Below are 26615 nucleotides of genomic sequence, written 5' to 3'. Positions count from 1 at the left end.
GGATGCGTCTTCTCTTGACGGGTGTCGTCCGAGAGTCAGACAAGTCGGGTGGGCTGGGGCTGGTCAGACCTGCGGCTGAGCAGCTCTGGTGGAAAGTTGATTACAAAGATCCAGAGCTCTCAGAATCCTGGGTCAACCTAAACAATCAAGACCCAGGAAGTCAGAAACTCAGGGCAAATCTAGAAACTTCAAGAGAGGTTCTGAAACCTTCACTCAGGCTGCTCTGCTCTCAGGGACTCAGCCACCAGGTCATTCAGCCTCTGGCAGAGAGAGGACGTGCCCTGCGAGCTGGTGTGAGGGGCCCGCGTCCGGAGCGAATGCCCATGACCAAGGGGGTGCGGGATGGGGTAGGGTCACTCGTGTGAGCAGAGTGGGCTTGGGTTGAGGCCGACGCTGCCAGAGGGGATGTGTGGACAGTGAGTGGAAAACTGTAACACAGCCCTGCCTCGCACTGAGGTCTGGCCCGACTTTCTCCCTGACGTTGGTCTGCTGAGTAAAATTAAGGCACAGCGAAAGCCGGGGAGCTGCACAGAGCCTCTCAACGTCAGCCGTGAAGTCTGCAGGGCGATGTGGGCACTGTACTACAATAGAAAGCTAAGTGGGAAGAGCTGAAGAAGGAATGGTCTGTCTGCCAGTACAGAAAGTGCCAAGATCACGCTCTGAAGGACACGTGGTCAAATGACAGGAGCTTCAAGAGCTCTGGCGGTGTGTTGGTGGATGAATTTCTTCCTTTTATAGAGATCTCTTAACATCGCTGTCATATTATCTTAGTAAAAATAAGGATTTCAGTTCTTCCTCTGCAAGCAAGAACCCAGGAAGTCAGGGAACATGAACTTTGAAAACAGAGGACGTGCTAACAAGAGTCTGCTGGTTTAAGAGCGACGGCTCGACCCCAGCTTGTCCAGCGTGGCCTCACCGTCCACCCTTGTCCCCACTCTGTCCGATTCCGCCTCTAACGCGGTTAACTGTCATCAGGTTTTTTAAAACATTAACTGTATTTTTTATAGAGAGCATTAAAATATGACTGATGCTGGTGGCTGGGCTTTGTGACACCCTTCCACCACGTGCCCACAGCGAGCGCCTCCCTCCCCGCACCCTCCTCCTGCCCTGGCCCATGGCAGCACCCCACATTCTGCAGGGCGCAGGAGAGGATCTGGTTTTCAGAGGAGTGAAGCCAAGAACACTCCAGCCAGACCTTCTCGGAGGGGAGCCGATGGGCCAAAGTCCATGGCTAGTGTGAGAAACTCTCCAAAGACGCGACAAAAGGCCTTCCAGGCATGGCGCTCACCCCCTCCTGCCACCGTGGGGAGGGGCGTCCAGGACGCTGGGGAGAAACCGCAGGAGCCCACTGCCTACCTGTCACGCCAGACCGCACATGGCCCTGCCGGGGGGCGGGGGGGGGGCATCCCGCGTAGCTAAAGAAAAGCTGAGGGATCATAACTCCAGCGAAACAAAACAACACTCAGATAAGGAACAAGGGGAGTCAGAATTCACCTAAAACAGCTGCTGCAGGCCAAGGTCTGGGCAACGTTGTGTCCACTGAGCAAGAACAAGAGGGAAAAACAATGATCTGGCAGCCACCCAGACATTTGGCAATTACAAAACAACAACAAAAGAATAAATACACTGATAAATACTGAGAAATATTCCATTCTGGGGGAAAAAAACATAACCCAAGGAAGAGATTCTCCATTTGGACTTTCTGAGTTCATAAAATTTAATAAAAACTTGAATTTTAATAAAAACAGCTGAGATTAAAAACAGAATGAAATTAAAAAAAAAAAAAAAACCTCACATCAGAACTAAGAAAAAAATGGGTGCCCAAAACCCCAACACAAAAGTAAAAGGAAAATGTTTCCAAAATGATAAGGAAAAGAAAAAAAAAAAATCCCTGAATCTGCAATGGAAAATAATATACCATCTTTTACGACAGTTTAAAAAAAAAAAAAAAAAGGAAAATCAACACGAAGACTTCCTAGCAAAATTACTGAATGTTCGCATTGAGGAAGGCTCCCCAGGAAGCTGAGACAAAAAGCAGTCATGACTAAGGAGAGAGAGTGGCCGGTCTCAGACCAGTACACGTAACACAGTCAACAAGAGTTGGGGAGTAGGAGAAAGTCCGCCAGCTCCCTGCCTTAATTAGGGGATCATACATGCTACTGAAGCTGGTAATTAAAAAAGCAAGAGGTTTAACATTGTACGTAAAGGAAAGCAGCAGAAGTACTAAAAACCAGAGAATAACCATCAAAAACCAGAGCGCGTGAGGACAGAGGGAGGAAGACGGTCTATCTAATGAAGTTCTCGTGTCTCATCAGCGATCGTCAAAATCTACCACGCAAGCGTATTAGATCGAGACATTAGCACCAACGTGAGCAAGCAAAACTAAACTCATGTCTGCAGGGATACTACACGTATCTACCCCCCCAACTCTCTTCAACATATCTCTCTCGTTGGCCAGTCTGCAGATCCAGTGGCGGGGCGTCCAGGGAGCCAGGGACGGCCAGAGGCTAGGGCCGGAAGCGTGCAGAGGTTCCCCAGCTCACCTGTCAGCGCTGGGGGGCTGGCACAGCGCGGCTGCCGGGCATCTCTAGCTCCCGGGGGCTGCGCCAGCACGGTGGCTGCGGGGCGGCCGATGCACCTGCAGGGTCCCCATCTCTGACACCGGCAAGGATCGGAGATCCGCGGCTGGCCAAGGTGCAAGTGAACAAAACCGCTGGGGAGGGCAGTTTGGCAACGTAGCCCAAAATGTTACATTTCGTTTGTTCTAGCAATTCCACTGCTAGGAATTTGCCCTTCAGATATAAACAGGAGTTTACCAAAATACTCTGGCAGCTTCATGTACTAAGGAAAAATCCTGAGAAGCCAAGGGTCTGCCAGCAGGCAGTGTGCAGGTCAACTGTGGGTCCCCCCCACCACCGCGCTGCTCATCGGAGCCACCTGCAGCTGTGGCCTGGGCTGAGATACTCTCCCAACTTGCCCCTCCCACCCACCGGGAGCCCCTCGCAATTAGTTCTTCAGTGCAGCCTAGTACAAACGGGATGCTCTCATGCTCACCCCATCGCAGCTCAAACTCCTTCAGGGCATCCCAAATTCCTGCCAGACCCGGTGTACCTCTTCCCTCCTCAGGAGCGTGTTGCACTATGCCCCCCGACCCCTTGTTGGCTTCCCGCCATCCCTCCTCTGCCCCTTCTAACCACAGGGCCTTTGCACAGACAGTTCCTCTGCCTCCTGCCTCAGGAAGGGCCTCTCTGACCATCCTGAGGCTCCTGGCCACCACCCCTACCTCCTGGCACCGTGCACCTCTTTCACCTAACAGTTGCTGTTTTGTGCGTGATGAGTATTTGTCTTCCCTCACTGCGTCATTAAGTTTCAGGACAGCAGGGGCTCTCCCTAGACTGTCCCTGGCACCCAACAGTGCCCAGCACGCTAACAGACTCTCTAAACCCTGGCTGACATGGCCGCACGCTGCACGGGAAGCAGTGAGGTTAGGACATCCTGACGTGAAAAGATGACGTGGGAACACAAGGTACAGGGCAGGGGGAAGGGTACACTCCCCGAGTTCGGTAAAGCACTGATCCAACCAGAACAGTGGCTCTGTATCAGCCAGACAAAGCCAGCACATGCCCGAGGTAAAGGGCACCCGGCGCTGGATTCAGGAGCTCATCAGGACGGGCTGGGTGGCACAGCTCCGGCCTCACGTGCCCCCGCTTGAGGTGTAGGAGACACAAGACACCCCTCCGCCTGAGGTGGCTCAAGCACACAGACCCCGGGATTAGCTCCAACGGGGCCTGAGGCCTTTGGGCCGGCAGTGAGGGCAGCTGGAGGCGGCGGACAGCAGGGTGAACAACTGCCCGCAGCACAGACCCGAGGACGGAGACGGCAGGCTTCATCCAAGACAACTCGGAAGAGTTGCCAAATAAGGGGACACAGAGGCTGGAAGAAACACGTCACCAGAAGATGCTAAGTGAACTTTTTTTTTCTTGGAAACAAATGAACAGGAGCTTCCCCTGGGAGGAGGCAGTGGCAGGGGTAGGCACAGACTTGTCACTTTGTACCTTTCTTCGGCTGTAACATTTGGAACCACGTACATGTGCTATTTTTAATGTTAAAATCACAATGGAAGTTTTGTACAAATAATTTTAGTTCTTAAAAATGACACCTGCATATAAATTCTGTCAGTCTTAGCAGAGTAGGCCTGACGAATGAACACTACCCGACAGACAGTGTCATGTTAGTACCATACAGAACACCCCAAATTTAGGCACTTCGTCAAAGAAAAATGTTCAGGAATGAATGAGGTCACTGAGTCTTCTGTCCCACGTGCTGACTCCTGATCCCCACCCTTCAGCATTGTCACATGACGTGGCACGCTCGACTCCGGCATGGCCGCCCGCATGAGGACAGGACAGACAACTCCTGACCCGTACAGACCGCATAAACCCAGACAGTACCGAGAACCCCTATGAGGATTCAAAGTGAAGGCTCAGGAGCTCCAAGCTACAAGATTTTCTCTGCACCGATGTGAGGGGTCAGACATCCTGGCGTCCTGATCGCACATTCAGACCCCAGAGCGCCACGCAGGGCTCCCACAGAGCGCTTAATATCACAGTCCCAAAAACCACGAGTGCAGCCCGAAGAGCCCGGTCCCGCCAAGTCCATTTCTGTCTGACCAGAACGCAGTGGTCCTTCAGTTAACAGAAAGGAAGGAAGCACGGACACGAGCCCCTGGGTCAGGGCCGGCGCGGCGAGGGGAGTGGGGCCACGGAGTCAGTGACGCCCCCAGACAGAAGGCAAAAGCAATAGTCGGGTTTCCACTTACAGTGATTTTATAGTAAACGCGAATGGGTCACTGTCCAATGTGAATCACAAGACCTCTGTCCTCTTACTTGAAGCCTCTGAGACAGTACCTCCACGTGGGCCCCAAACTGATCCTACAGCAGAGCCTCTCCAGAAGAAAGCAGGGTGTCCTCGGCGAGTGGTGCCCGCGCCTGCCCCGCCCGGGGGCTCCTCCGAAGGGGCCGTGGTGGCCACTCACAGCTCCTCCCTCTTACTCCCAGCTCGATTGTCTTCCTTTGTAGCCTTGGCAGCCCGAGACTTCGGGTCCCCCTCCTGCTGCTTCTTGCCCTTCTCTTGCTTTGTTTTATTTTTCTCTTTGCTTCCCCCCCCTCTGCCGGGGTACACCTGCCCCTCCAGGGTTACATCGGCACACCTGTCTTGGCTGACCAAAAAGTCCTTGATCTCCCAGGCGTAGCTCCCATCACGAAGCATGAAGATTGCACGGTCCGATCCCACGATGAACCTTGACAGAGACACGCGATCATATGGTCAGAACACACTAGCAAAGCACTAATAGGTCAGAGCCTCTCTGTGGCTTGTGACCAGGAAAAATGCCTCCCAAATTCAACATGACACAGAACAAAAAAACGTAGTTTTCAAGGTCTAGTAGCTACTGACATTAATGTTCAAAAACAATTTCACGCCTCAGCTCAAATCCCAGAGACACAGAGCTGGGCTGTGTCGGTGTGGAAGCCTGCGCCAAGAGACAGCGTTGGCCAGGGGCCTGGGGCACCGCCGCCATGCGGCGGGAGGCGGCTTCCACTTGAATCTGTTCTGCATTCTGAGGTGCCTGGTGGAGGTTTCTTCTGCCAAGAGCCTTCTGCTGACAAAGGCTGAAAACCACGGGCTTAGGCCGGGTCACTGTAAGGGGCCCGTGAAGGGTCAAAGAAACACTCGGCCACTGGGCGGAGGTCCCAAGTGCAGAGGTTAACATGTACGCCAGCACTGAGCAGGTTCCAAGGGGCGAAGAGGAGCAGAGTGAGGCCTAGGAAGCCCACCGGTGCGGCCAGGGGCACAAAGGCCTTGTCCCTGAGGGCCACACCCCACCCCTCGGAGGGCAGCGGGGCTCTGATTATTCCCCTGTTGCCCTACGCGTCTGGTCAAGCTAATGAAAGCATCACAACATCGCAGACACTCCCTAAGTGTTCCTTCATATTTTTTCGTTACTCTGTATTTCCTCAACTAGGACATTTGAAGACCTTGAATTTCAAGACCGTTATGGAGGAGAAAAAAGAAAATTCCTTAGCACTGCATCTGAGGGCCGTGCTGAGCTACGAGAACCCCACCCTTTCACCTTAACTCAGCAGTTGGCTCCGACCCTGAGTGTGAATGCTGCCCCACAGAGAGGGACCCCCCAGGGGGACACACAGTCAAGCTGGGGCTCATTTGCTTGCACAGGCTAACCTGTCCCATCTCACTCAGATAAAGGAACAATTAAAGCCACCATCACGGGGACGAAAGGCACAGCACAGGGCCTGTGGTCAGTGGCACTGTCACACCGAGGTATGGTGACAGCCGGGAGCCACACCCTCGGGGAGCAGAGCACGCAGCTGATGAATCGCCATGCTGCGCACCTGAAACTCATGTAACATCGTGTCCGCTATACTCCGACAGCAAAAAGCTGAAGATACAAAGATAAATAAAACTTGAGCATCAAATGAGATATTAAAAAAAAAAGCTTGCTGGCTATGACCAATAATAAATGCTCTTCCTAAAAGAAAGAAGAAATAGAGATTAAGAAGAGGGAGAAATAGACATTAAGAAGAAAGCTGAGGGGCACCTGGGTGGCACAGAGGTTAAGCGTCTGCCTTCGGCTCAGGGCGTGATCCCGGAGTTATGGGATCGAGCCCCACATCAGGCTCCTCTGCTATGAGCCTGCTTCTTCCTCTCCCACTCCCCCTGCTTGTGTTCCCTCTCTCGCTGGCTGTCTCTCTCTCTGTCAAATAAATAAATAAAATCTTAAAAAAAAAAAAAAAAAGAAACCTGAGACAGGAAAGGCCGAGGGCCCGAGGCAAGGACTGCCAGAAAGGACACGCGGCTGTGGCCACAGGAGAAGGCCCAGCACAGCCTGTGATGTCCTCAGCCGGCCTGCTGGGGCTTTACCTCTGAACATCGTAGTTGGCATTGAAAAGACTGCCCTGCCAGAGGCTGGTGATCTCCTCTGTCTGCTTTTCCGTGGGGTTTCCGGACACCGTGACAAACATCATGAGCGTCTTCCCCTTCTTGGTCATCTTCAGGATGCTCTCGGGCCTGCCAGGGTCTATCTGCGAGAAGTCGATAGGCGCCGAGGGTCTTTTGTGCTCCGGGAGATCGCCTTCCTCTATGTCGTCGTCCTTCTACGAGAAGAGAGCACAGAGCACGCGTGTCACCAGAAGGTGCTTGCCAGCCGGCAGGTGCAGGCTGACGACCGAAGTTCTCCCAGGAAAAAGGAGACCCAGGAGCTTCCCTCCTCTACCTCTAGGCAAAGCCCAAGTCTCCAGCAGGACTTAGCACCCATCACTCCAGGTCGCCAGAGCCCGTGTGATGGCTTAACAGCTCTTTNCCTCTGGAACAATCTACCCAGCACGGTAGACTGTAAAAATGGCCACACTCTGGTTCGGTCCTACCATGAGCTGCGACACAGCAATGAAGACGTGTCCCAAACCTCAAAAAGACAAGACTGAGTGACAGAAGCCGGGCACAAAACTCATACATACTATAAGCCTGTGATTTAAAGTTCAGGATCAAACACAATTAACCTAGGATGACAGAAATCAGGAACAGTGGCGGCCCCTGGGAGGCGGAATGAGGTGGGGCTGACTGAGAAGGGACACAAGGGAACTTTCTGAGGTCATGGGAATATTCTCTATCTTGATGGTGGCGTGGACGATACAGACATAGCCATTTGTCAAAATTCATAGCACTCTACACTTAAAATCTGCATTTCACGTATATCAACGTTAACTAAATAAGAACTGTAAGCAAATACTCAGTTCTAGTTAGTAGGCTTGGTTTTCGCAGTGGTGTGAACTAGCAATTCTCAAACCAGATCCATGAATTCCAGGCTTCCGAGAATGAGTAAATATATTAAGGATAATGACAGCCCTGTTCTTCACTTTGGGGAAGGGAGTTCTAACCGTGGAAGGGGAAGAATACACCCTGTGGTGTTAGGCTGGAACTGGGAGGCATCACGACTTCCCATAGGTAGGCAGGCAAGTAAATAGATCGATAAATAAAGATATTTAAAAACCAGAGTTCCTTGGAGAAAAGACTAATAACTCCAGTCACAAAAAGAAATGAAGTACTGGTAGGTGGCCCCTAAAAACACTATGCTAAGTGACAGAAGCCACACACAGAAGAGCACGGTGTACGAAGCCACTGGTGAGATGCCCAGAACAGAACAGAGATTAGTGGCTGCCTGGGGCTGGCTGGAGGGTTGGGAGAAGTGGGGGAGGGGGAGTGAAACGAGATTTTATTTTTGGGGTGATAGCAACGTTCTAAAATTGAGAGTGGTGATGGCTGCACGACCTTCTAAACACACCATTGAAATGTGCACTTTAAATGGTGAATTGTATGGCAAGTGAATTCTCTCTCGATAAAGCTGTTATCGAAAAAACCAGAAAACTGACCAACCTAAAATGAAACAAAGCTCCTATATCACTCTTCGCGGTCCTCTTGACAAATCACCAAGGACATCAACAATAATGTACTTTTAAAATATTTTTAATAAAAGATGAGCCCAAGAGACGTCTACAGTAGTGCTTGGAGGCGATCCCCGTTTATTCCAGACTTGAGACCTAGTGTTAGCTCCACCTACCACCCGGGTCACCTGCGAGAGGACTCCTTACTCCCCTGGGCCTGCCTCCTCAACTATAAAACAAAGGCAGAGCTAGGTGACCCCCAGAGCCCCAGCAGTGTGACTACAAATGACATACCAAGCTTCTCCTCAACTCTGCGACCCTCCCAACTGACCCCTTTCTCTCTCTTCTGCTTTGTGAGCTGATGGCCATCTGCAGTCAGAGGCACCTGCTGTCCCATCACAGGATCCTGGGCAGCTTGGAAAATCCCTTTCTTCACCTATAATGGGGAGACGGGGAGGGCATCTCCCTCCGAGGGTTTGGGGATTTGATGACATAAAGACAGTAAGCACCAAGCAGCCTGTGCTGGCCCCAGTAATCACACCTCCAACCAACTACAGAAACCACACCGTCAAAATCACACAGGACCGCCTGGCTGCCAAATTTATGGGCTGTTTCTGTCTTCATTCTACTCTACTTCTCCGTAACATCGGTTATGGTCTCCTTAAAACACCTCAAGAGGTCATGAAATTAACTCAGGAGGTCACAGGTGGCATTTAATGAAAACTAAATAATCAGAAGTCTAGTGCATACAGCAAGGGTAAGGACTGTTTCAAGCAACTTTAATTTCCATCTTATAGGTTTATGTGTGTTTCAGTTACAAAAAGCGGGGGTATAATAGTACCCCAATGCAGCCACCAGTCCAGCAGTACCTAGTACCACGGCTTCCCTACCACAATCAAGCCCCTAGCCCCAGGCACTCCCCAGACCTAGCCCAGCCCTGCCTCTAGGCATTTTCAAGAGGCTTCCCCACTTCTCCACGGCTGAGTCAGATCCAGCAGTCACAAAGCTGAACTCCCCTTTCTTCAGATCCTTTTCTCGCTCCCGTGGTCCCTGACGATAACACTAGCTAGCATGTACAGAGCAGTCAGTGCCCAGCCTTCAGGACGGCCTTACAAGGCCTCCACCGAACATGGGGTGAGTGAGGCTCAGAGAAGACAAACAGCTCACTCAAAGTCACACGCCAGCAGGGGTGACGCTGAAGAGCACACCCACATTTCTGGCTCCAGAATCTGCCCCACACCTGCCCCCGCTGTTAAGGTGTCATCAAAGAACGGCCTTTGGTTTTCCTACACCAGTTGGGACTCAGCATTAAGTCTAACACAGCAGAAAGAGTTTCCTTTCCCCATCCCCACCCCACACACGTGGGGCAGGCCCCTTCATGGGACACCAATTCTCACACTAGTAGGAAGGAGTTGGGGGATGGATTTAGAGATCACCACTGGGGGAAGAAAAATCAAAGCCACGGGGTGGGCGGGGGGGCTCACGTTTGTGGAGTGTCTGCAAACATTAGCTCACCTGGTCTGCATGGCGCCCTGTGAAGGGGGATGTTTCTGGCTTTACGGTTAAGGAAAATGAGGGTCACAGTTACCAAGCAAACCCGTCCTTTCAGCACATCATGCTGTCTCCTGTCTGGTCACACAATCCACCAGCCACCAAGCTGAGCATACAATCTCTCACGTTTCTCCCGTCCACTCGGATCCTGCAGCTTCTGGCTTAATCCAGGCCCTCCTCATTACCTTTCTTTTGCACTTCTGTTCACCAGTGTGTATGGCACTGTAGTAAAATGGTTAAAAGAACAGGCCTGCAAGTCCAATGACAGTCTGAAATTCAGCTCACTTGCTGTTTGACCTTGGGCACGTTACTTTACCTCTCTGGGCTTCCATGTTATCATCTAAAAACAGGGTAAAAGCATTAGATGACTGAACGTGCTCAGAGTTGCCCTGTTAGCTAATGAAAACTCAGTAAATATTAACGAGGAAGTCGTTTCTGCCTTCAGATTCTCTCCCTGACCATCCATCCTAACCTTCGCCAACCAATCCATTTTTCTCATCATGATATCCCCTATTCAAAAACCTCCAACAGCTGATACATACACTCCAGGGCATACTCTGGAGCCTTTCAAGAGTATTATGACCACTGTGCAGTAACCCCAGGAAAATGCTCACTGTATCAAGTGAAAAAACGAACAGCAGAAAATTACATTGATGTTACGCTCTCAGCTATAGAACTATGTCCGCATACAGAGGGAACACGAGAGTGAATGCACATTGCCATCCAAAGGGAGGGATGGTCACATGTAAGCATTCCAGTGTCGTAGCATGTGGGTCATGCAGCTTTGCGAACTCATCAGACCCCAGAGCATTCAAGGTCCAGCCTGACCTGGTCCCCATGAATGTTCCCACCCTTAACTTCAGACCTAGCCTTCTCCAGCTAACCTACCTGATTCATATTCGCACAGCTTTCAATTGGAGTTTTGCTATCCTAAGTTCTTTCCAGGCTTTCTTAAAGCTGATCCTCCAAGTACTCTGGGGTGGGTACTACTAACACCTCTATTTTGCAGATAAGGAAACTAAAGTACAGACAGGATTTTCAGCAGCCCAAATTCACAAGTGGTCTGAGACCAGGCAGTCTGATTCCAAAGCCTGGGCAATTACCATTTGCACCATTCTGCCCCATTCCCATGTGCCCCACCCTCAGCTCCTGCAGCCCCGCTCCCACATACCCCTTAAGGTATCTAAAATACCATTTCCACCTTTTGAAAGTCCCATGACACTTTCTTCCTTTTTACAGAACTCAGCAATTCCTACTTTGTATTAGGGTTACTCGTCCTGTCTCCTACTATTCCTGATGGTGGGACTGCTCATCTCCACAGCACCACCTCTGTCTAGCTCACTAATACTAATACGTAGTATTTCCAGGGTAGGATTTCCTCAAGAGGTAGTGTTCTTACTTTGGGGGATCAAAACCTTCATTTACTCCAGTCCATAAAGAGATGGGAGACAGAAAGGGAGACAGTAAAGGGGGGAAGGAACTGCCGCACAGAGTTCCCTCTTCATCAGCAGGACACACACTCAAATCCACCCCAATCTCGCCATCAGCTGCAGAAAAATGTGGAAGTAGGAGTCTGCTTTCTTCTAGTCCATTCATCAGATGGTATTTTAAACTCTGAAAGCCTCTATCAGACACGACCATGCACACTAGATACCCACAAAATAAAGACATCAGCATGGGAAGGAGTAAAACCTCATTCTGCAGATAAGGAACCTGAGGCCTAGAGAGGAAGCAGGACTTGCCCAAGATTACACAGTGAGTAGAACCCACGTTTCTGACTCCACTCCACCAGCTATGCAAATCAGCCAGGACAATAGGACTGCTTCTCTAAAAAGATTACACACTCCAGTGCATTCAAGTAACGAACCAAAAAACTCACTCTCACGAAAACAAGTTTCTGCTCCTTTAAAAGAAATGTGAATTTCCTGAGAGCCACCTGCCTTTGCTTCCACCCTCACCCCCAAAATGAAGCCACCCCCCAAATTACAAAACTCTCGGCAAAGAATACAGCAAAACGAGAAGCCTGAAATCCTACTGATCTAGAAGATCGGATTAAAGCTGAGATGACCTTCTTAAAAAGATGACCCTCACCCTCCCACCCCCATTCCTGAGCAGAGTGGAAAGGTCTCCTTCCCCACGTGCCGGGCCCACTGACCACTGGGGGCCCCGCACGGGCGGCCCAGGCACCGAAGATACAGAAGGGCAGAGGCGTGAGCGGCCGCCCGGGACCGGCGTGGCCCAGAAAGCGGTGCAAGAGCGCCCTGGGCGGAGGATGGGGCGGGGGTCGGCGGGGGCACTGGGGGTCGGCGGCGGTTCGAGCGCGGCAGCCAGCAAGGACGCCTGGCCTGGGCAGAGGCCGTCAGGGCGCCGGGAGACACCCGGGAGGGGGTGCGGAGGGCGCCGAGAGTCAGAGACCCGGCCCGGGACGCAGAGAAGCACGAGGATGTGCGCGCGCGCGGACCTCCCACTGTTCCAGAAGGCGAGCCATGTCCGCATCGTTGTAGTCGCGAATGTCCTTCTTCTTCTTCCGCGGAGGCTGGCTGGCCTCGCCGGGCGTCCCGGCTGCGCCCTCGGCAGCGGAGGCTCTGGGCGGCAGCGGCGGCAGCACCAGGTCGGAGGCGCAGAGGAGGACCAGGGCCGCGCGCGCCCAGCCGGAGGCCGCCATTTTCGCCGCGCCGCCGCAGAGGCCAGAGGTGCGCGCGCCGCCTGACCCCGCCCCGGCCCCGCCCCCAGGCCCGCGCCGGCCTACCAGGCCCCGCCTCATACCCGCCTCCACAAGGCCCCGCCCCCGCGCCATCTTGGCCCCGCCCCGCCCCCGGATCCCTCCCGCGGTCCGGATGGGGCTCTCTGCCGGAGCTGGGTCATTGCGGATCGCCGGCGGCCCGTTTGCTGGCGGAGGCCTGTCCCTTTGTCCCTGACGCGCGAGCCAGGTCCACCAGCCCCTTCAGGACCTCCGGGAGCCCCGGGACAGCGCCTCGCGGGGCCTCCGTTTGTGGCCTGCGAGAGGAACGGGAGGTGCCAGTCCTGGGAGCTGCCTGGGCTCCGGGGAAGCCCGGCCCAGGGTGTCCACGGACGCTTCCTCTCCGTGTCCTGCAGTTTCCTTTGAGAACAGCGGCTTACCTGGAAGCGAGTGGCAGGTAGCTCTCCTTTTCCAGAAGGTCACGGGTGGATGGGGCCCGCTGCTGTGCTGTTGGGCGCGGAGGTTCCGTTCATCCTGCGGGATCACCGTCATCTCTGGAACGCGAATGAGGCTTTTTTTTTTTTTTTTTTAAGCATTACTTTTCATTTTTAAGACAGCTTCAGTATTTCGTCTGATTTTAACCCAATACTGTGGGCTTTAACTAATGCATTTCAAGGTTGAATCATTTTTTTGTTTTTTATTTTAAAAGAAATTTTTAAACGGCTGATCTGATCTTTTAAATTTTTAATTATATAAGAAAGACACGAATCACTTACTGTAGTTGTAAGATATCCAAACATTATACAAAGTTCCAAATGTTCTACTCCACCCGGCAAACTCCAATCAGTTTTGTCACATATACATTTTTCTATACATTTATAAACATCAAAATGTCTCTAGAAATGTGTTTCATACAAATTTTGTTGCATTTATATGTATGTCTACAGCAGCATAGTTGTACTTATTGGTAAGCATTTTGGCTCCTTAAGTGTTTTCCACTTAGCAATATGACATGATGAACTTTCATTCTTCATACTTCGGTATAGCATGCTTTGGTATTAATACACCAATAGTTAATTTCCCTATTACCCCCCTATTGACAGATACTTAAATCACAATTTTTCCTCTATTACAAAAAAAAAAAAAAAGCCACAAAAAACCTCTTTATTCATGCTTTGCATTATGGGCTGAATTGTATTGTCCCAGATTTCCTATGTTGAAGTCCTAACCACAGTCCCTCAGAATGTGCCTGTATTTGGACATAAGGTCTTTAAAGAGGTAACTAAGATAAAATGAGGTGGTAAAGACTGGTCCCAATGCAATATGCTGTCTTTTATAAGGAGAGGAATTTTGGTCATAGTCGTATAGGGGAGAGATGATGTGAAGACACATGGAGAAGATAGCGGTCTACAAGTGAAGGAGAGAGGTCTCCAAAGAAACCAACCCTCTCAACACCTCAGTCTGGGACTTCCAGCCTCCAGAACATGAGAACATGTTGTCCTGTTGTTCAAGCCACCTGATCTGTCCTACTCTGTTATGGCAAATGAATACATCTCCACTTCATAGGATTAGATCAGTAGGCTGTGTGTAACAGAAAACCCAGCTCCTTTTAAAGTGGCTTAAACAAGAGAGAGGGCTTTGTTGTTAGTGTTTCATTTTTGTTTCCCGGAAGCAGTTGGAAACATAAGCATCTAGGGCTGGTATCTAGCTCCTCAGTCATCTGGCACCCAGCCTCGTTCTTATCCTATCCATTCTCCTGGCCGGTGGTTTCTATCCTTCAAGTTCACTACAAGCTCTGAGAGGGCTACGGGAGCACCTGCATCAAAATGACTTCTATGCAGGGGAAGGAGGAAGGAGGGACGGTCAAAAGGAGCACACTTTTCTATGGAGTTAGCTTCCTCTAAGCAGCCCGCTTGGACAGCCACACGGTTCTGCTCACGTCTCATTGGCTGGAAGCGAGCCCTCCAGAGGAGACTGGAGACTGTTTTCTAGCTGCATACATTGTCACCTCAAAGAAGAGTGGGATTCTGTTATCAAGGGGAGTGAGGAGGTAGCTGTGGACGTGTGTGCCTTCACCCCGGGGACCATCGTGCGTGGATTCTGTCCCACACAGAGCTGGCCGATTGTGCCCATCCTCACACACGCATTTGTATGTGTACAGACAATGACATTCTCTGTTGACATGGAGCAGAAACTCACAAGAAAACGAGGGGTTTCTTTTCTTTTCTTTTCTTTTCTTTTCTTTTCTTTTCTTTTCTTTTCTTTTCTTTTCTGAAATCATAGGGGAAGTGTCATAAGCTTTCTCCCCAGGGCACACTGCTCCACCCAGTGGCTCGCAGCCCTGTCCTGGTTCAGTCATGGCTAAAACACATGAGCAGCTGCGGTCGATCATGTGCTCTGCTGGGAGGGGTCACGCTGGTCATTTATTTTGCCAGCTGCCAAGTTAAGGTGCAGAAGGGCTGAGAGTTCTGGTCCACATTATCTAGTTATATGGGGGGAAAAAAGTCATTTAGAGTTTCACAGAAATTATTGGATTGTGTAAAAAAATTCCAGGGCTACTGACTTTCATCGAAGGAACAAATCAATTCAGTTTATAATCCACTGACGTGAAGACACCTGGATTGATTTTGCATTGTCACCATTTTGGTGTTTGGAACTTGATTCAGTTCAACTCTATGAGAATTTATTTACTGAGGGCCTACAGTCAACCCAAAAACCGGATGAGGCATTGATGGAAAGGTTCATGTCACAAGGTCCCTGCACAAAAGAGCTCACACTGTGGCAGAGGAGATAAACAATACTCAATCAGTATAATGCAGATTACAGGAGGTCAGGACCCGAAGGGATGATATGATGGTAGTAACATCCCTGTTTTAAATAAGAGGAAACCCTGGTTTTGGAATGACATCATTTGTCAGAGGTCACAGGTGTCTTGGATGATGAGATGTGTCTTCCTTCCATGTAGCACCTACTGGGTTAATCACTGAGACACTCACATAGTGACACTGGGAGCCCTGTGGAAGACCCACCGAACAGGAGTCTGGAGTCAGGAACGCTCGGAAGGGATGAGCTAGGAGTCTGGCCAGGCAGTGCTGGACGGCAGGAGAGGAGGGAGCAGAAGTGAAAGGGATGGTGTGGTCATGGGCTAGAGGAAACCACGCACTTCTCACTGCCCTGGGGTTTAATAGTAACCACCCCTCTAAGTGGCTCAGTGCCTGCAGATGGTAAAATTGAACCTCACGTCTAACCGGTGTCCTAATCTGGGTTAATCCTGGCTTGTGTCACTCAAGCACAGAGGACGGATGCTTCAACTGGAGGGTACCACAAGACTTGCCTGCAGTTTTAAGAATCAGGCGGGGGTGACGTTCAGAATGTTGAAAAACGGGAATGGCATAGTCACTAATCAATCAGAGCGGAGGCCTAGGACCTGAAGGATACAGCGTGGTTTTGGAGGCCCTGGTGTGCCAAACATTAACCATTTAAAGACTGAATCATGGAGAGGTATGGGAGGAGGGTCCTGGGGGTGGAGTTAAGGTGGACACGGGGAGAGAGTGGCTATTTACCCTTCTTCACTTTACTATTACTGAACCCAATGCAACAAGAGGCAAAACATAATCTCCTGAGCTTTACCTGCCCCTCAACTTATTCATAGGTAGCAATTCCCGATTTCCAGAAGAGATGTGATTACCCCAGGCTAGGGTGAGAATCCACTCCTGATCATTATTTGTGAACCAAAGAGTAGGACTCATATAATGAAATAGAACAATTAAAACTTGTGTTTGCTGGACACCATGAAAATAAGTTAAAAGGCAAAAAGTACATTAAGCTCCAACACGGCCTAGACAAAAACATCTTCCAACTCAGTAAGTAAAAGAGGAGCACCCCAACTGAAGAACGGGAAAGGACGTGAACAATGTTTTCACTTATGCAAAATAAATAAATGGCCAACTTATACAGGAAGAAAACGTGCAGAACCTCACTAGATATCAAAGAAATGCAAATTCAAACAAGATATATTTTTACCTGTCATCTGGGCCAGGATGTAAATAAAAGTGCTGTGCACTGTTGACAGCGCTCAGGAAACGAGCAGTCTCATTCGCTTCCAGGGCTGCAGTCTTTCTGTGTGAAAACGAGGTGAAAGGTATCAAAACCCTAAAAAAAAAAAAGAAAAGTACATGATCTGTAGGATCTGAATGATCACCCCTGGAGTTAACAATTCCACTTCCAAGAACGAACTCCAAGAGAACAGACGATGAAAAGAGTAGTACCGGTAATAAAATGGAGCACTTACCACATGTGGCAGAAAGTCCTTGGAGTCCTTGAGATGGATGGCTTCACCTACCCATTGTAATAATCCTAGGTCGCAGGTTCCATAAAGCAGGAGGACCTGACATCTCCAGCGACTTCAGACTGTAAAATGTAAACCGACACTTAAAGATTGCAAACTATAGTCCACGTATGCAATGGAAGACATCACAACCGTTCCATATGATTCATAGATGTGTATCTGTTGATATTAAAAATGTTCATTTGAATTGTTAAATAAAATGTGATAAAATGGTATTAAAATTATATAGCTATGCACATGGATGCGTAGGGAAATAGCCCACTATGTCTATCATGGTTATCTCTCAGCAGTGGGGTTTCAAATCAGTTGTCTTTTAAAAGGAGTGAGACACATAAGCACACCGTTCTCTGTACCAGCAGATAAGTCTAATTTCTATTGAAATTCTCAGAATAATACACTTAATTCAAATTCCCCATAATACTGCAATTGCCTTGAAAACTTGGGGCTCAGATCTGAATCTGCTAGGAGGAAAATGTAGGTCTTATATCTGTATCGTCTGAGACATTACCTACACTCTGTTAGCCCAACTGTTTGCAGTTATGGTTAGTGAACTCACAGTCTCTGTTCCCAGGGACTCACCTCCCTGGACGCCCCACAGCCAGCTGTAAGAGGAATGGGGTGAACACACTTGCTAAGCAAACAGGCCTCCAGCCTGGGCTTCAGCCCCAGGTCCGCGAGCTGTTGATCATGATTGCACGCACGGGCCATGCCCTTGCCGTGGGTTCGTGAACATCCAGGACTTTATGTCCACGACCGAGCGACAGCGTGGCCAGCAGGATTTGGGTTCAGTGAAAGCGTGCCTTTCTTGCAGAGAATGGCAAACAGGTGAAGTCATGTATTTATTGCTTCCGCAAACATTTATTGATGACCACACAATGCATTAGCTGTGGGGGAAGAGAACAGATCAAGTCCTTGTCCTTAAAGAGGTGCCAGGGTTGTCGGAGAGAGTTACACCAACAGCTCGCGAGTACGCTGTGCTAACGGCCACACTATGCGCACAGCACCGTAGGTGCAGAAATGCCTGAGAGTCTGTCTGGGGGTCAGGAAGGCTCCACGTGAAAGAGGGATACAGCTAGGCAACCTGTACTTGCTGATTATGTGCTAGGCACCATGTGAGATTGAAAAATGGTTAAGCACGACTAGAGTTAGGGACTGTGTTCAGGGAGCTGGAGCCTGGATCTTGGCGTTCATCTTTTCTGCCCTACAGAATTCTGGAACATATCTCTCAAGATCATTCACCGGTAGGGAAACGAGGTAGAGAACGTACCTGCGAAAGCAACCTTCCCCTCTACGTAGGGCTCTGCGGTGAACCGGCCTGCGCACCCGCCTCCCTCTCACACTCACTCCAGATGCACAGAGAGACAGCCCAGAGGGAGGGAGTGGGGGGAGGAGGGGGGATGGGGAGCCTGTGGGAGGGGTGGGTGAGATCCTCCCCGGGTGTTCTCACGGGCTGGGAACAAGACACACCAGGCAGCAAGACGACAAGCTGTGTGAGGGCCGCAGCCCAGTGAGTGTCAGACTCTCCTTCATCACCAGTGAGGATGAGTGAACTGAGGAAAAGGTGGGGGACGGGGAAAACATCCAGATATAAATTCCTCTTCTTTAGAGGAGAGTTGAAAAGAAAATAACAAAGGGTGCTGTTCGGCCCTGTGTAAGAAAGATGCCCTGAGATGGAACTGGTGCATCAGCGTGCACAGGGCTGCGTCTCCAAAGGAAAGATGCGTGGGCGCAGAGAGTGCCCCTCACTGACCACCAGGCGGCACAGCATGCCAGAGGCAGCTGGGTTGCTGGCCTGCAAGGTCTGGAGTGCAGGGAGAAAGCTGGGTATCAAACCCAGCCTATGCACATGCAACCGAATATTATTCAGTCTTCAAAGGGAAGGGAATTCTGACATATGCTACAACACCAACAGCCCTGAAGACATGATTCTAAGCGAAATAAGCCAGACACCATAGGACATATACTGTCTATATGATTCTACTTATATAAGGAACCTACAGCAGACGAGTGTATAGAGGCAGAAGGTAGGATGGTGGTTGCCGGGGGGGGAGGGGTCAGGGGAGTGAGGTGTTACTGTTCAGTAGGCAGAGAATTTCAGTTTAGGAAGATGAAAGGTATTTGGGGGGGGGTGATGCGTGTACAGAACATACATACCAACACTGAGTTACAGCTATGTTCCCAGAAATGGCTACGATGGAAAGTTTCATGTAAGGAATATTTAGCCATGATTAAAAAAAAAAAGCCAAACCCAAACAGAGTGTTCATAGTGCCGTTTTATACCTGTCCAGGGGGTGGATACACCTTCTAGAATAAGCGAGGAAGGAGGGAAAGCATGCTTCCCCACTCCGGCCTGGCCCAGCCTCTGTCTGTTGCTCCTTGCCTCCCCAAACCCCCAATCAGCTCTCTTTTGGTATCATGCTCATTTATTTATTAAATGCCCACCAAGTGTCAGCCTTCAGCCAGGCACTGCGAATACATTCTCCAGTGGCCACCCTATTTCCGAACCTGGCCCCGGCTTCCACTTGTCTGCTCCATCCACCTTCTCCCTGCCAGCCCCTCAGCCCGTACGCTTGCAGCTTCTTGCACCCGATTTCCATTGTAACGAAAAACACTTGGCACGGTACCTTGGTTCATGTTATATTTTAAGAGAGGGTCAGCAAGGGTAATAAGTGAGTTTTCTAAAGAGAAAGCCCATATTCCAGTGACTCTAGAGGCACATACAGCCGTCTCCTGTTAGCTTAGTTAGATTACAATATGCTACAGCAACAAACAGCTGTCAGATGTCTGCCGTGTGATGCTGGGCGCATGTTGCGTGTCCCGCACAGGTCAGTGGCCGGTGTGGTCCAGCTGCTGGGCGCAGGGAGGCTCCACCATCTTTGAGCTGCACCCCCTAGAACCATCTCCCGAGAGGTTAGAGCAGGGGAAGAGAGAACGGAGAAGCGCAGGTCGGCTTTGCATTGCCTTGGTTGAAAGTAAGGCACATCACTTCCACTCCCGTTTCATTGACCAGAACTGATCACATGATCCCGCCTCCCTGCACCTGCACTATTCCACGAGCCACACTATCTCTACGGCAGTGTTTGTGGAGTGAATGAACGATGGCAGAAAGTCAGGTGACCTAAAAGGAAAGTGAAGGTAGTATCGGGAAGGGTCAGTGTAGAAGGAGCCACCCTATCTGCAAAATGAAGCAGGAGGGTCAAGAAAATAATCCGATCAGCTTTTAAAGCTAATTGAAACGTAGCAGAACACTCTATGTGTGACATGGCTCCTCGAGGGGGTACAAGGCGTCCAGCAGAGAAGAAGATGGATATGTGGAAGGAAAACAGCACCCCCAGGGCACCAAGTAGCTTTGGGGAAACATCCCGATCCTAGAGCAGTTTCATGAATACACTAGCAATGGCGGGAAGGGTTTGACTTCTCCTAACACGTGTTCTGGAGCTAAGTAAGAGTAGGGTGCTTTCCTGGGTTACCATGGAAAGAGCTTGATTAGTCCAACTGGTTTTCCCTCATATTAAAATAAAAGGGATTAACCGTCCAGAATTGCTGCTTGTTGAGAAAACCGTCGGTTTTACTGGCCTCCATTGCAAAACAAGTGGGTTCGTCTAGATTCTAGAACTATCTAAAGACACTTTCTGTTGTAGGTCGGGTGACTATCCATTCAGGTTTGTATCTGTTGTTCCTGGTTAACTTTTTTTTTTTTATAAAGATTTTATTTACTTATTTGACAGAGAGAGACAGCCAGCGAGAGAGGGAACACAGCAGGGGAGTGGGAGAGGAAGAAGCAGGCTCCCAGCGGAGGAGCCCGATGTGGGACTCGATCCCGGAACACCGAGATCACGCCCTGAGCCGAAGGCAGACGCTTAAGGACTGCGCTACCCAGGCGCCCCCCTGGTTAACTTTTTAACAGCATATTTCAGAATTCACTCTCAAAACAGTTTCATTTTGGATGATGAGTTGCAAGGTCATCTCAGTTATAAGTAAGATTGACTGGCTGAAAAAAAAGGTGACTGTGGGTCCTAGGAAGGGACAGAGGAACAAACATTTCCGTTGGCGGACACACCCAGCTGGTGCTGGGCTGGGCACCTGGAGGGCCTGTTTCAGGACTAAGAGGTGCTCCCCCCGCCCCCGCCCCGGAGGAAGCCCAGGTGCCTCAACCACTTCCTGAAGAGCAAGGTCTGGATACAATGAAAAGGTTGGGACTAGGCTCGTTGCCCGGCCATCGGCTGTCCTCCTGCCCTTAGGAAGGCGCTGGAGAGATCAGCGGCTCAGTTCCTTCGATGTAAAACGGGACAGCAATGTTTACCTCCAAAGGCTGTTCCTCTCCGTTAACAGTGGTCACTATTACTCCATCGCCAAACGGAAGACGCAGAAGTTACAAGAGAGCAAAGCCGACGGATGGAGGCTCCTAATTCTACCAGCTACTACTTGTGAGCCAAGTACTCAAGCAGTCAGTGCACACGATTTGATTTCGAGAGAAGACGGACACTTGGGGGGAGGACTTGCACAAGGTCACACAACTCCTGGAAGGCTGGAGAAAGGCTGACCCCAGGAAGTCTGGTTCAAAGCCCGCGCTCCAACTACACAAGGGGCCCCGAGCCGGCTCTTCCGACTCCACAGCAAGTGCTCTCAGCGCCCCGCACAGCCCTGCAGAATCCACCGCCCCCCCGCCCCCCCGTGGAGGAGGGCCACGCACAACAAAGGGCAGGGCGAGGGCCGGCAAACCCGCCCGGGTCCCGCAAAACGCGCAGCCTGGCCCCCGGCAGGCCGCCAGGGGATGGTGGGCAGCGTCCTCCTCCCTTCGGTGCAGAAACAGTCCCCTTCGAGACTCGCTCGCTGGGCGGGGAGGAAGCGTGGAGCCCCGGGGCCGGCTCAGGGTTTCCGCGAGGCCGCCGGAGGCTGCGCCCCGCGTCCCCCGCCCGGGGCCGTGCGCCGAGAGGCCCCCGGCTCGCCCCCGGCGGGACCCCCGGCCCGGCGCCCGCGGCATCCGCGCTGGGCGGCGGCGTCCTCCCGCAGCCACCCAGCTTCCCGGGGGAGGAGCAGCGCATCGCGCAAGCATCCGGGAGCGGCGGAGGGGGCGGGAGGAAGGGCGAGAGGAGGAAGCGGGATTTAAACGAAAGGCGGTGACGCCACACAAAAGATTTCTATAGGCTCCAGGGAGGTGACGGCCGGGCGGCGGCGGCGAGCCCGGGGGCGAGGCGCGGACGCGGGGAGGAGAAGGCTCGGGCGGCCCCGGCGGGCGGCGGCGCACCCACGGCCCGCGCCGAGGAGAAGCCACGCGGGGAGAGGAAGCGGGCGTCTTCCCCTCTGCCTCTCGGCCCCCGCCCTTCCTTTCAGTTTCTCCCGGCTCGCTCGGAAGTTGGAGGTTGACGAAAATGGCAGGAGCCGGGGCCCGGGCGGGTGGCCGCAGCGCCGCGGGGACCTTCTGAGTTGGCGTGGCCGCCGGGGAGACGCGCGCCGGGCGTCCGATGCGCAGGGCCCGGGGTCTCGGAAGAGCTCAGCCGCTGCGGGCCCCAGGCGACCAGGCGACCGGGATGGACTCGCGCCCACAGCCAGCCGCCGGCCGCGGGGCGCGCGGTCGGGGAGGGCGTGCCGCCTCGGCGCCGGGCCGCGCGCTGTGAGCCGGCGAGGCGGGAAGGGGCGGCCGCGGCGGCCGGCGCGCCCGGGCGTGGCGGGCGGGCGAGCGCGCGAGCGGGGCGGCCGCTGTGCGCAATCAGTGCAGGCTCCCGCCCGACTCTGACTCGGCGCGGCCGCGCCAGCACCGGCCACACCCTCGGCTCTGCCGCCGCCGGCGCAGCTTCCCGAGAGCGGGAGGCAGGAGATGCGCGCCGGGCGGCCGCGCGCCCCACAGCGCCAGCCCCGGCCGCCGTCGCGGGCAAGTGCCGCCCGGCGGGGTCAGGGCGCCTGAAGCCCACGTGCGCCGCCGAGCCCGAGGTGGCTGACAGCAGAGCCCGCCCGAGCCGCCGCCTGCGCTCCTCCCCGAGGAAGGGATTTTGATTTCAAAGAAAGGAAGGAAGGAAGGACAACTCCCAGCTTCCCCCTCCCGCCCTCCCGCTCCGGCGGCCGGGCCAGGCCATGCCCAGGAAGGCGGCGGCGGCGGCCCAGCAGAAGGGACTTTCCTGGCAGCCCGGCGGCGAGGAGCGCGCTCCGTGAGTTTTCTCTGCCCGGTTCATGGTTCCTGCAAGCCCTCTAGGAGGCCGAACGCTGCAGCCCCTCCCCGCGCCCCGAAGAGCCTCCTGCGTCCTCTGGCCCCCGGGCCCGCCCCGCGCCGCCCGGGCTCCGGCCGCCGCAGCCCAGTGCCCTCTGCCCGGCGCGGTGGATGGCATGATGGTGCGGGGAAGGCACCGCGGCCCTGGCCAGCTGAGTCGCGACGGCCGCGGGGGCGGCGGCAGTGGCAGCGGCGGCGGTAGCGGGCTCCCCAGCGGCATGCCAGTGCCCCCCGGGCGCGATGGCTAGCGGCAGCGCTGGGAAGCCCACTGGCGAGGCGGCTTCTCCGGCTCCTGCGAGCGCCGTCGGGGGGGCCTGCTCGCAGCCGCGGAAGAGGCTGGTGTCCGTCTGCGACCACTGCAAAGGCAAGATGCAGCTGGTGGCCGACCTGCTGCTGCTGTCGAGCGAGGCGCGGCCCGTGCTCTTCGAGGGCCCCGCCTCCTCCTGTGCCGGCGCTGAGTCCTTCGAGCAGTGCCGGGACACGATCATCGCGCGCACCAAGGGGCTCTCCATCCTCACCCACGACGTGCAGAGCCAGCTCAACATGGGCCGCTTCGGGGAGGCGGGGGACAGCCTGGTGGAGCTGGGTGACCTGGTGGTGTCGCTGACCGAGTGCTCCGCCCACGCGGCCTACCTGGCGGCCGTGGCCACGCCGGGCGCGCAGCCCGCGCAGCCGGGCCTGGTGGACCGCTACCGTGTGACGCGCTGCCGCCACGAGGTGGAGCAGGGCTGCGCCGTGCTGCGCGCCACCCCGCTGGCCGACATGACCCCGCAGCTGCTGCTGGAGGTGTCGCAGGGCCTGTCGCGCAACCTCAAGTTCCTGACGGACGCGTGCGCCCTGGCCAGCGACAAGTCCCGGGACCGCTTCTCCCGCGAGCAGTTCAAGCTGGGCGTCAAGTGCATGAGCACGAGCGCGTCGGCGCTGCTGGCCTGCGTGCGCGAGGTGAAGGCGGCGCCCAGCGAGCTGGCCCGCAGCCGCTGCGCGCTCTTCAGCGGGCCGCTGGTGCAGGCCGTGAGCGCCCTGGTGGGCTTCGCCACCGAGCCGCAGTTCCTGGGTCGCGCGGCGGCCGTGAGCGCCGAGGGCAAGGCGGTGCAGACCGCCATCCTGGGCGGTGCCATGAGCGTGGTGTCGGCCTGCGTGCTCCTGACCCAGTGCCTCAGGGATCTGGCGCAGCACCCCGACGGGGGCGCCAAGATGTCGGACCACAGGGAGAGGCTGAGGAACTCGGCCTGCGCCGTGTCTGAAGGCTGCACCCTGCTATCTCAGGCTTTACGGGAGAGGTCTTCGCCCAGGACTTTACCGCCAGTGAATTCCAATTCTGTGAATTAGCACCCGCCCCGCGCCCCTTCTTTCTTCCACCCCAGACTAGAGGAAGATACTTACTCTCTGCCCCTCTCCATTTATACCAAAGAAACCCCAGGGGAAGCTCCCCCTCCCCCCCCCCATGTCAGACGCTCCAGAGGAACCTTCCAGAGAGCGGGGCCATGTGCTCCGACCACACTCTTGCGCGCGGGGGGCCCGATGCCCGCCCACCTACGCACACCCAGCAGGGACCGGGAGGTGGCGCGCCCCCACTCTGCCCCAGCACCTCTTCTGGAGTTCCTCCACTAAATTTTCTTATCAATTGGGCAGGAAGGAGGTCATGGGTTCATTTCTTTTTTGGTCTTTTGTTTTTTTTTGTTTTTTCCTAATTAAAAGAAAGGTTACCTCAGTTTCACTCCTTAGACATGGATGTAGCTACCTTTTTTGTATGTTGTTATTTTTTTTTAAGCAATCGTGTTGGATTAGGCGTATACTTGGTGTGGAAAGAGTATGACTTTGCCATGTGATTTGCAAATGGGGGGAAAAGCTACTGTGAGTGTGTGTTTTATTTTTTAATTTACACTATAGAGTGATTCCCCCCTGCCCTCCCCCCTCCCCAATGTCAAGTTTTTACCTTGCATGTACTGGAGTATTTATTTCATCTATTAAAATGTTATGTTTCTCAGATGGCCTTTTGCAATTATTGTTGATTTTCAATAATTGTAATAACGTTGCATGCTGCATGTCGTCTCTGGAAGGGCACCCTGGAAAGGGTAGCAGTGTCTCCCCGCCTTAACCCTGCCTCCCTTTTTCCTTGAGGGTGACCTCTTTGAGCAGCCTAGAATTCGAGAACACTGTCCTTGCAGAGCCAGGTGGCCCAGGGATGGTTACAGTATGCATAGTGCCAGGGCTGGGCTGGCAAGTGGGGGTTTTGTCTTGCCTCTGGTTTTTCCTGGAAAGTACGTCAGCTCCCTCTGTGTCTGCGCCTCTCTTTGTCCTGAAGGACAGTGCTTCAGGTTGACCGAGGTCTGATTTGTGTTCTCCTGTCCCTTTCAGATTCAGGCTCTTCTAATCCTGTGTGGTACCCCACCCTTCCCAGGTCAGAGGATCTGTTTGCTGGAGCTGAAAAGTGTGTTACAGCAAGGACTAAAGGACTTTGTGGCCTCTTTCATGCAGGCAGGTCAATTCACACAAGATCCAGTCACTTGTGATTCTGGGAAAAAGCTTGCAGGGTTCTAGACTATTTAATAGAGGGAGAGGTATTCTGGGAAGTGCTAAGAACTCTCTAGAGCCACAGCGTAGTTGCAGGCAAGGGGCTGGTTTTTGTGACCTTGATCTCAGATCTGCCCTGGTTGATTTTATGTTGGAAAAAAGGCTTCGTTAACTGAAGTTTGGAGTTATTTTAAGGGAGTTTGTCCTTTCTGCAGACATTTTAAGGAAAAAAAATGGGGAGGGAGGGGTGTATAGTTTTGCTGAACCTCGTTAAATTTTGGACATTTTCCCACTGAAAGTATAACATGTATTCACAGTGCTTGCCCTGGGAGAGCCACATGGATGAAAACTCATACATGCTTTAAATTCGCTCAGTTTACATTTTTCTTCAGATTTGTGCCTAAATCTTTGTAGTTCCCATGGATCTGAGAAGAAAGCATTTTTCACTGTACTATGTTAGAACGTCCTGTCAATTGTTTTACTTGAATAGCTGTGTTCGTTACAAGAGCATGATATTCAACGTGTAAAGCGTCTTTAAACCTGTGTTGGGTAGGACTAGGCTCGGGTAGCTGCTCTGAATCTGACGTTTGGAAAAGTCTTAAAGTGGTAGTGTGCATACATTTCGTAGAAACAGTCAAGGGAGCTGTTGTTTCTTAGGACCTGGTAGATTTAAACTTTTAAAGTCTTCAAAAAATGAAAATGACCTTGAGAATCTTCCTCTACCCCCTGCCCTTTTGTCTGGGTGGGTCAGGTTCGGGAACTCTTTGGGCGGAGGAAACCTAACCCACGTGCCAATGACAATGCTGCTTGCAGTATAGGACTTGTTACTTACTTTTATTTATTGGGTATACGTGAGTAGTT

General features: G+C 52.7%; 2 protein-coding genes and 1 long non-coding RNA gene across 3 annotated transcripts; 1 reads left to right on the top strand and 2 right to left on the bottom strand.

Moving 5' to 3' along the window:
- Nucleotides 1-3960: 3960 nt before the first annotated feature.
- Nucleotides 3961-12715, bottom strand: MESD (mesoderm development LRP chaperone). Its single transcript, XM_040642885.1, has 3 exons — nucleotides 12469-12715; nucleotides 6940-7172; nucleotides 3961-5299 (listed from the first exon to the last, which is right to left on the bottom strand). Exons 1-3 carry the CDS (start codon nucleotides 12670-12672, stop codon nucleotides 5032-5034), a joined length of 705 nt encoding a protein of 234 aa, XP_040498819.1. The 5' UTR covers nucleotides 12673-12715; the 3' UTR covers nucleotides 3961-5031.
- Nucleotides 12716-16710: 3995 nt separating this feature from the next.
- On the bottom strand, nucleotides 16711-19183 carry LOC103660229. Its single transcript, XR_567756.2, has 2 exons — nucleotides 16979-19183; nucleotides 16711-16839 (listed from the first exon to the last, which is right to left on the bottom strand). It is a non-coding gene; the product is annotated as an uncharacterized LOC103660229 (long non-coding RNA).
- A 3683-nt stretch (nucleotides 19184-22866) lies between these two features.
- TLNRD1 (talin rod domain containing 1) lies at nucleotides 22867-25227 on the top strand. The gene has a single exon (XM_040642884.1). It carries the CDS (start codon nucleotides 23481-23483, stop codon nucleotides 24567-24569), a length of 1089 nt encoding a protein of 362 aa, XP_040498818.1. The 5' UTR covers nucleotides 22867-23480; the 3' UTR covers nucleotides 24570-25227.
- Nucleotides 25228-26615: the final 1388 nt, after the last annotated feature.

Source organism: Ursus maritimus, unplaced genomic scaffold, assembly GCF_017311325.1.
Source record: "Ursus maritimus isolate PB19 unplaced genomic scaffold, ASM1731132v1 scaffold_27, whole genome shotgun sequence".
NCBI lineage: Eukaryota > Metazoa > Chordata > Mammalia > Carnivora > Ursidae > Ursus > Ursus maritimus.
Note: the sequence above shows the minus strand (reverse complement) of the source record. Positions and strands in the feature narration are given on the sequence as shown.

What these genes read in the sequence shown, in the direction of transcription:
- MESD (XM_040642885.1), bottom strand. Translation starts at nt 12,672, where the DNA reads ATGGCGGCCTCCGGCTGGGCGCGCGCGGCCCTGGTCCTCCTCTGCGCC. An exon ending in GCCTTCTGGAACAGTGGGAG is followed by an intron (nt 7,173 to 12,468) that starts GTCCGCGCGCGC and finishes CTCTTCTCGTAG; the next exon opens with AAGGACGACGACATAGAGGA. An exon ending in GCCAACTACGATGTTCAGAG is followed by an intron (nt 5,300 to 6,939) that starts GTAAAGCCCCAG and finishes GTCTCTGTCAAG; the next exon opens with GTTCATCGTGGGATCGGACC.
- TLNRD1 (XM_040642884.1), top strand. Translation starts at nt 23,481, where the DNA reads ATGGCTAGCGGCAGCGCTGGGAAGCCCACTGGCGAGGCGGCTTCTCCG.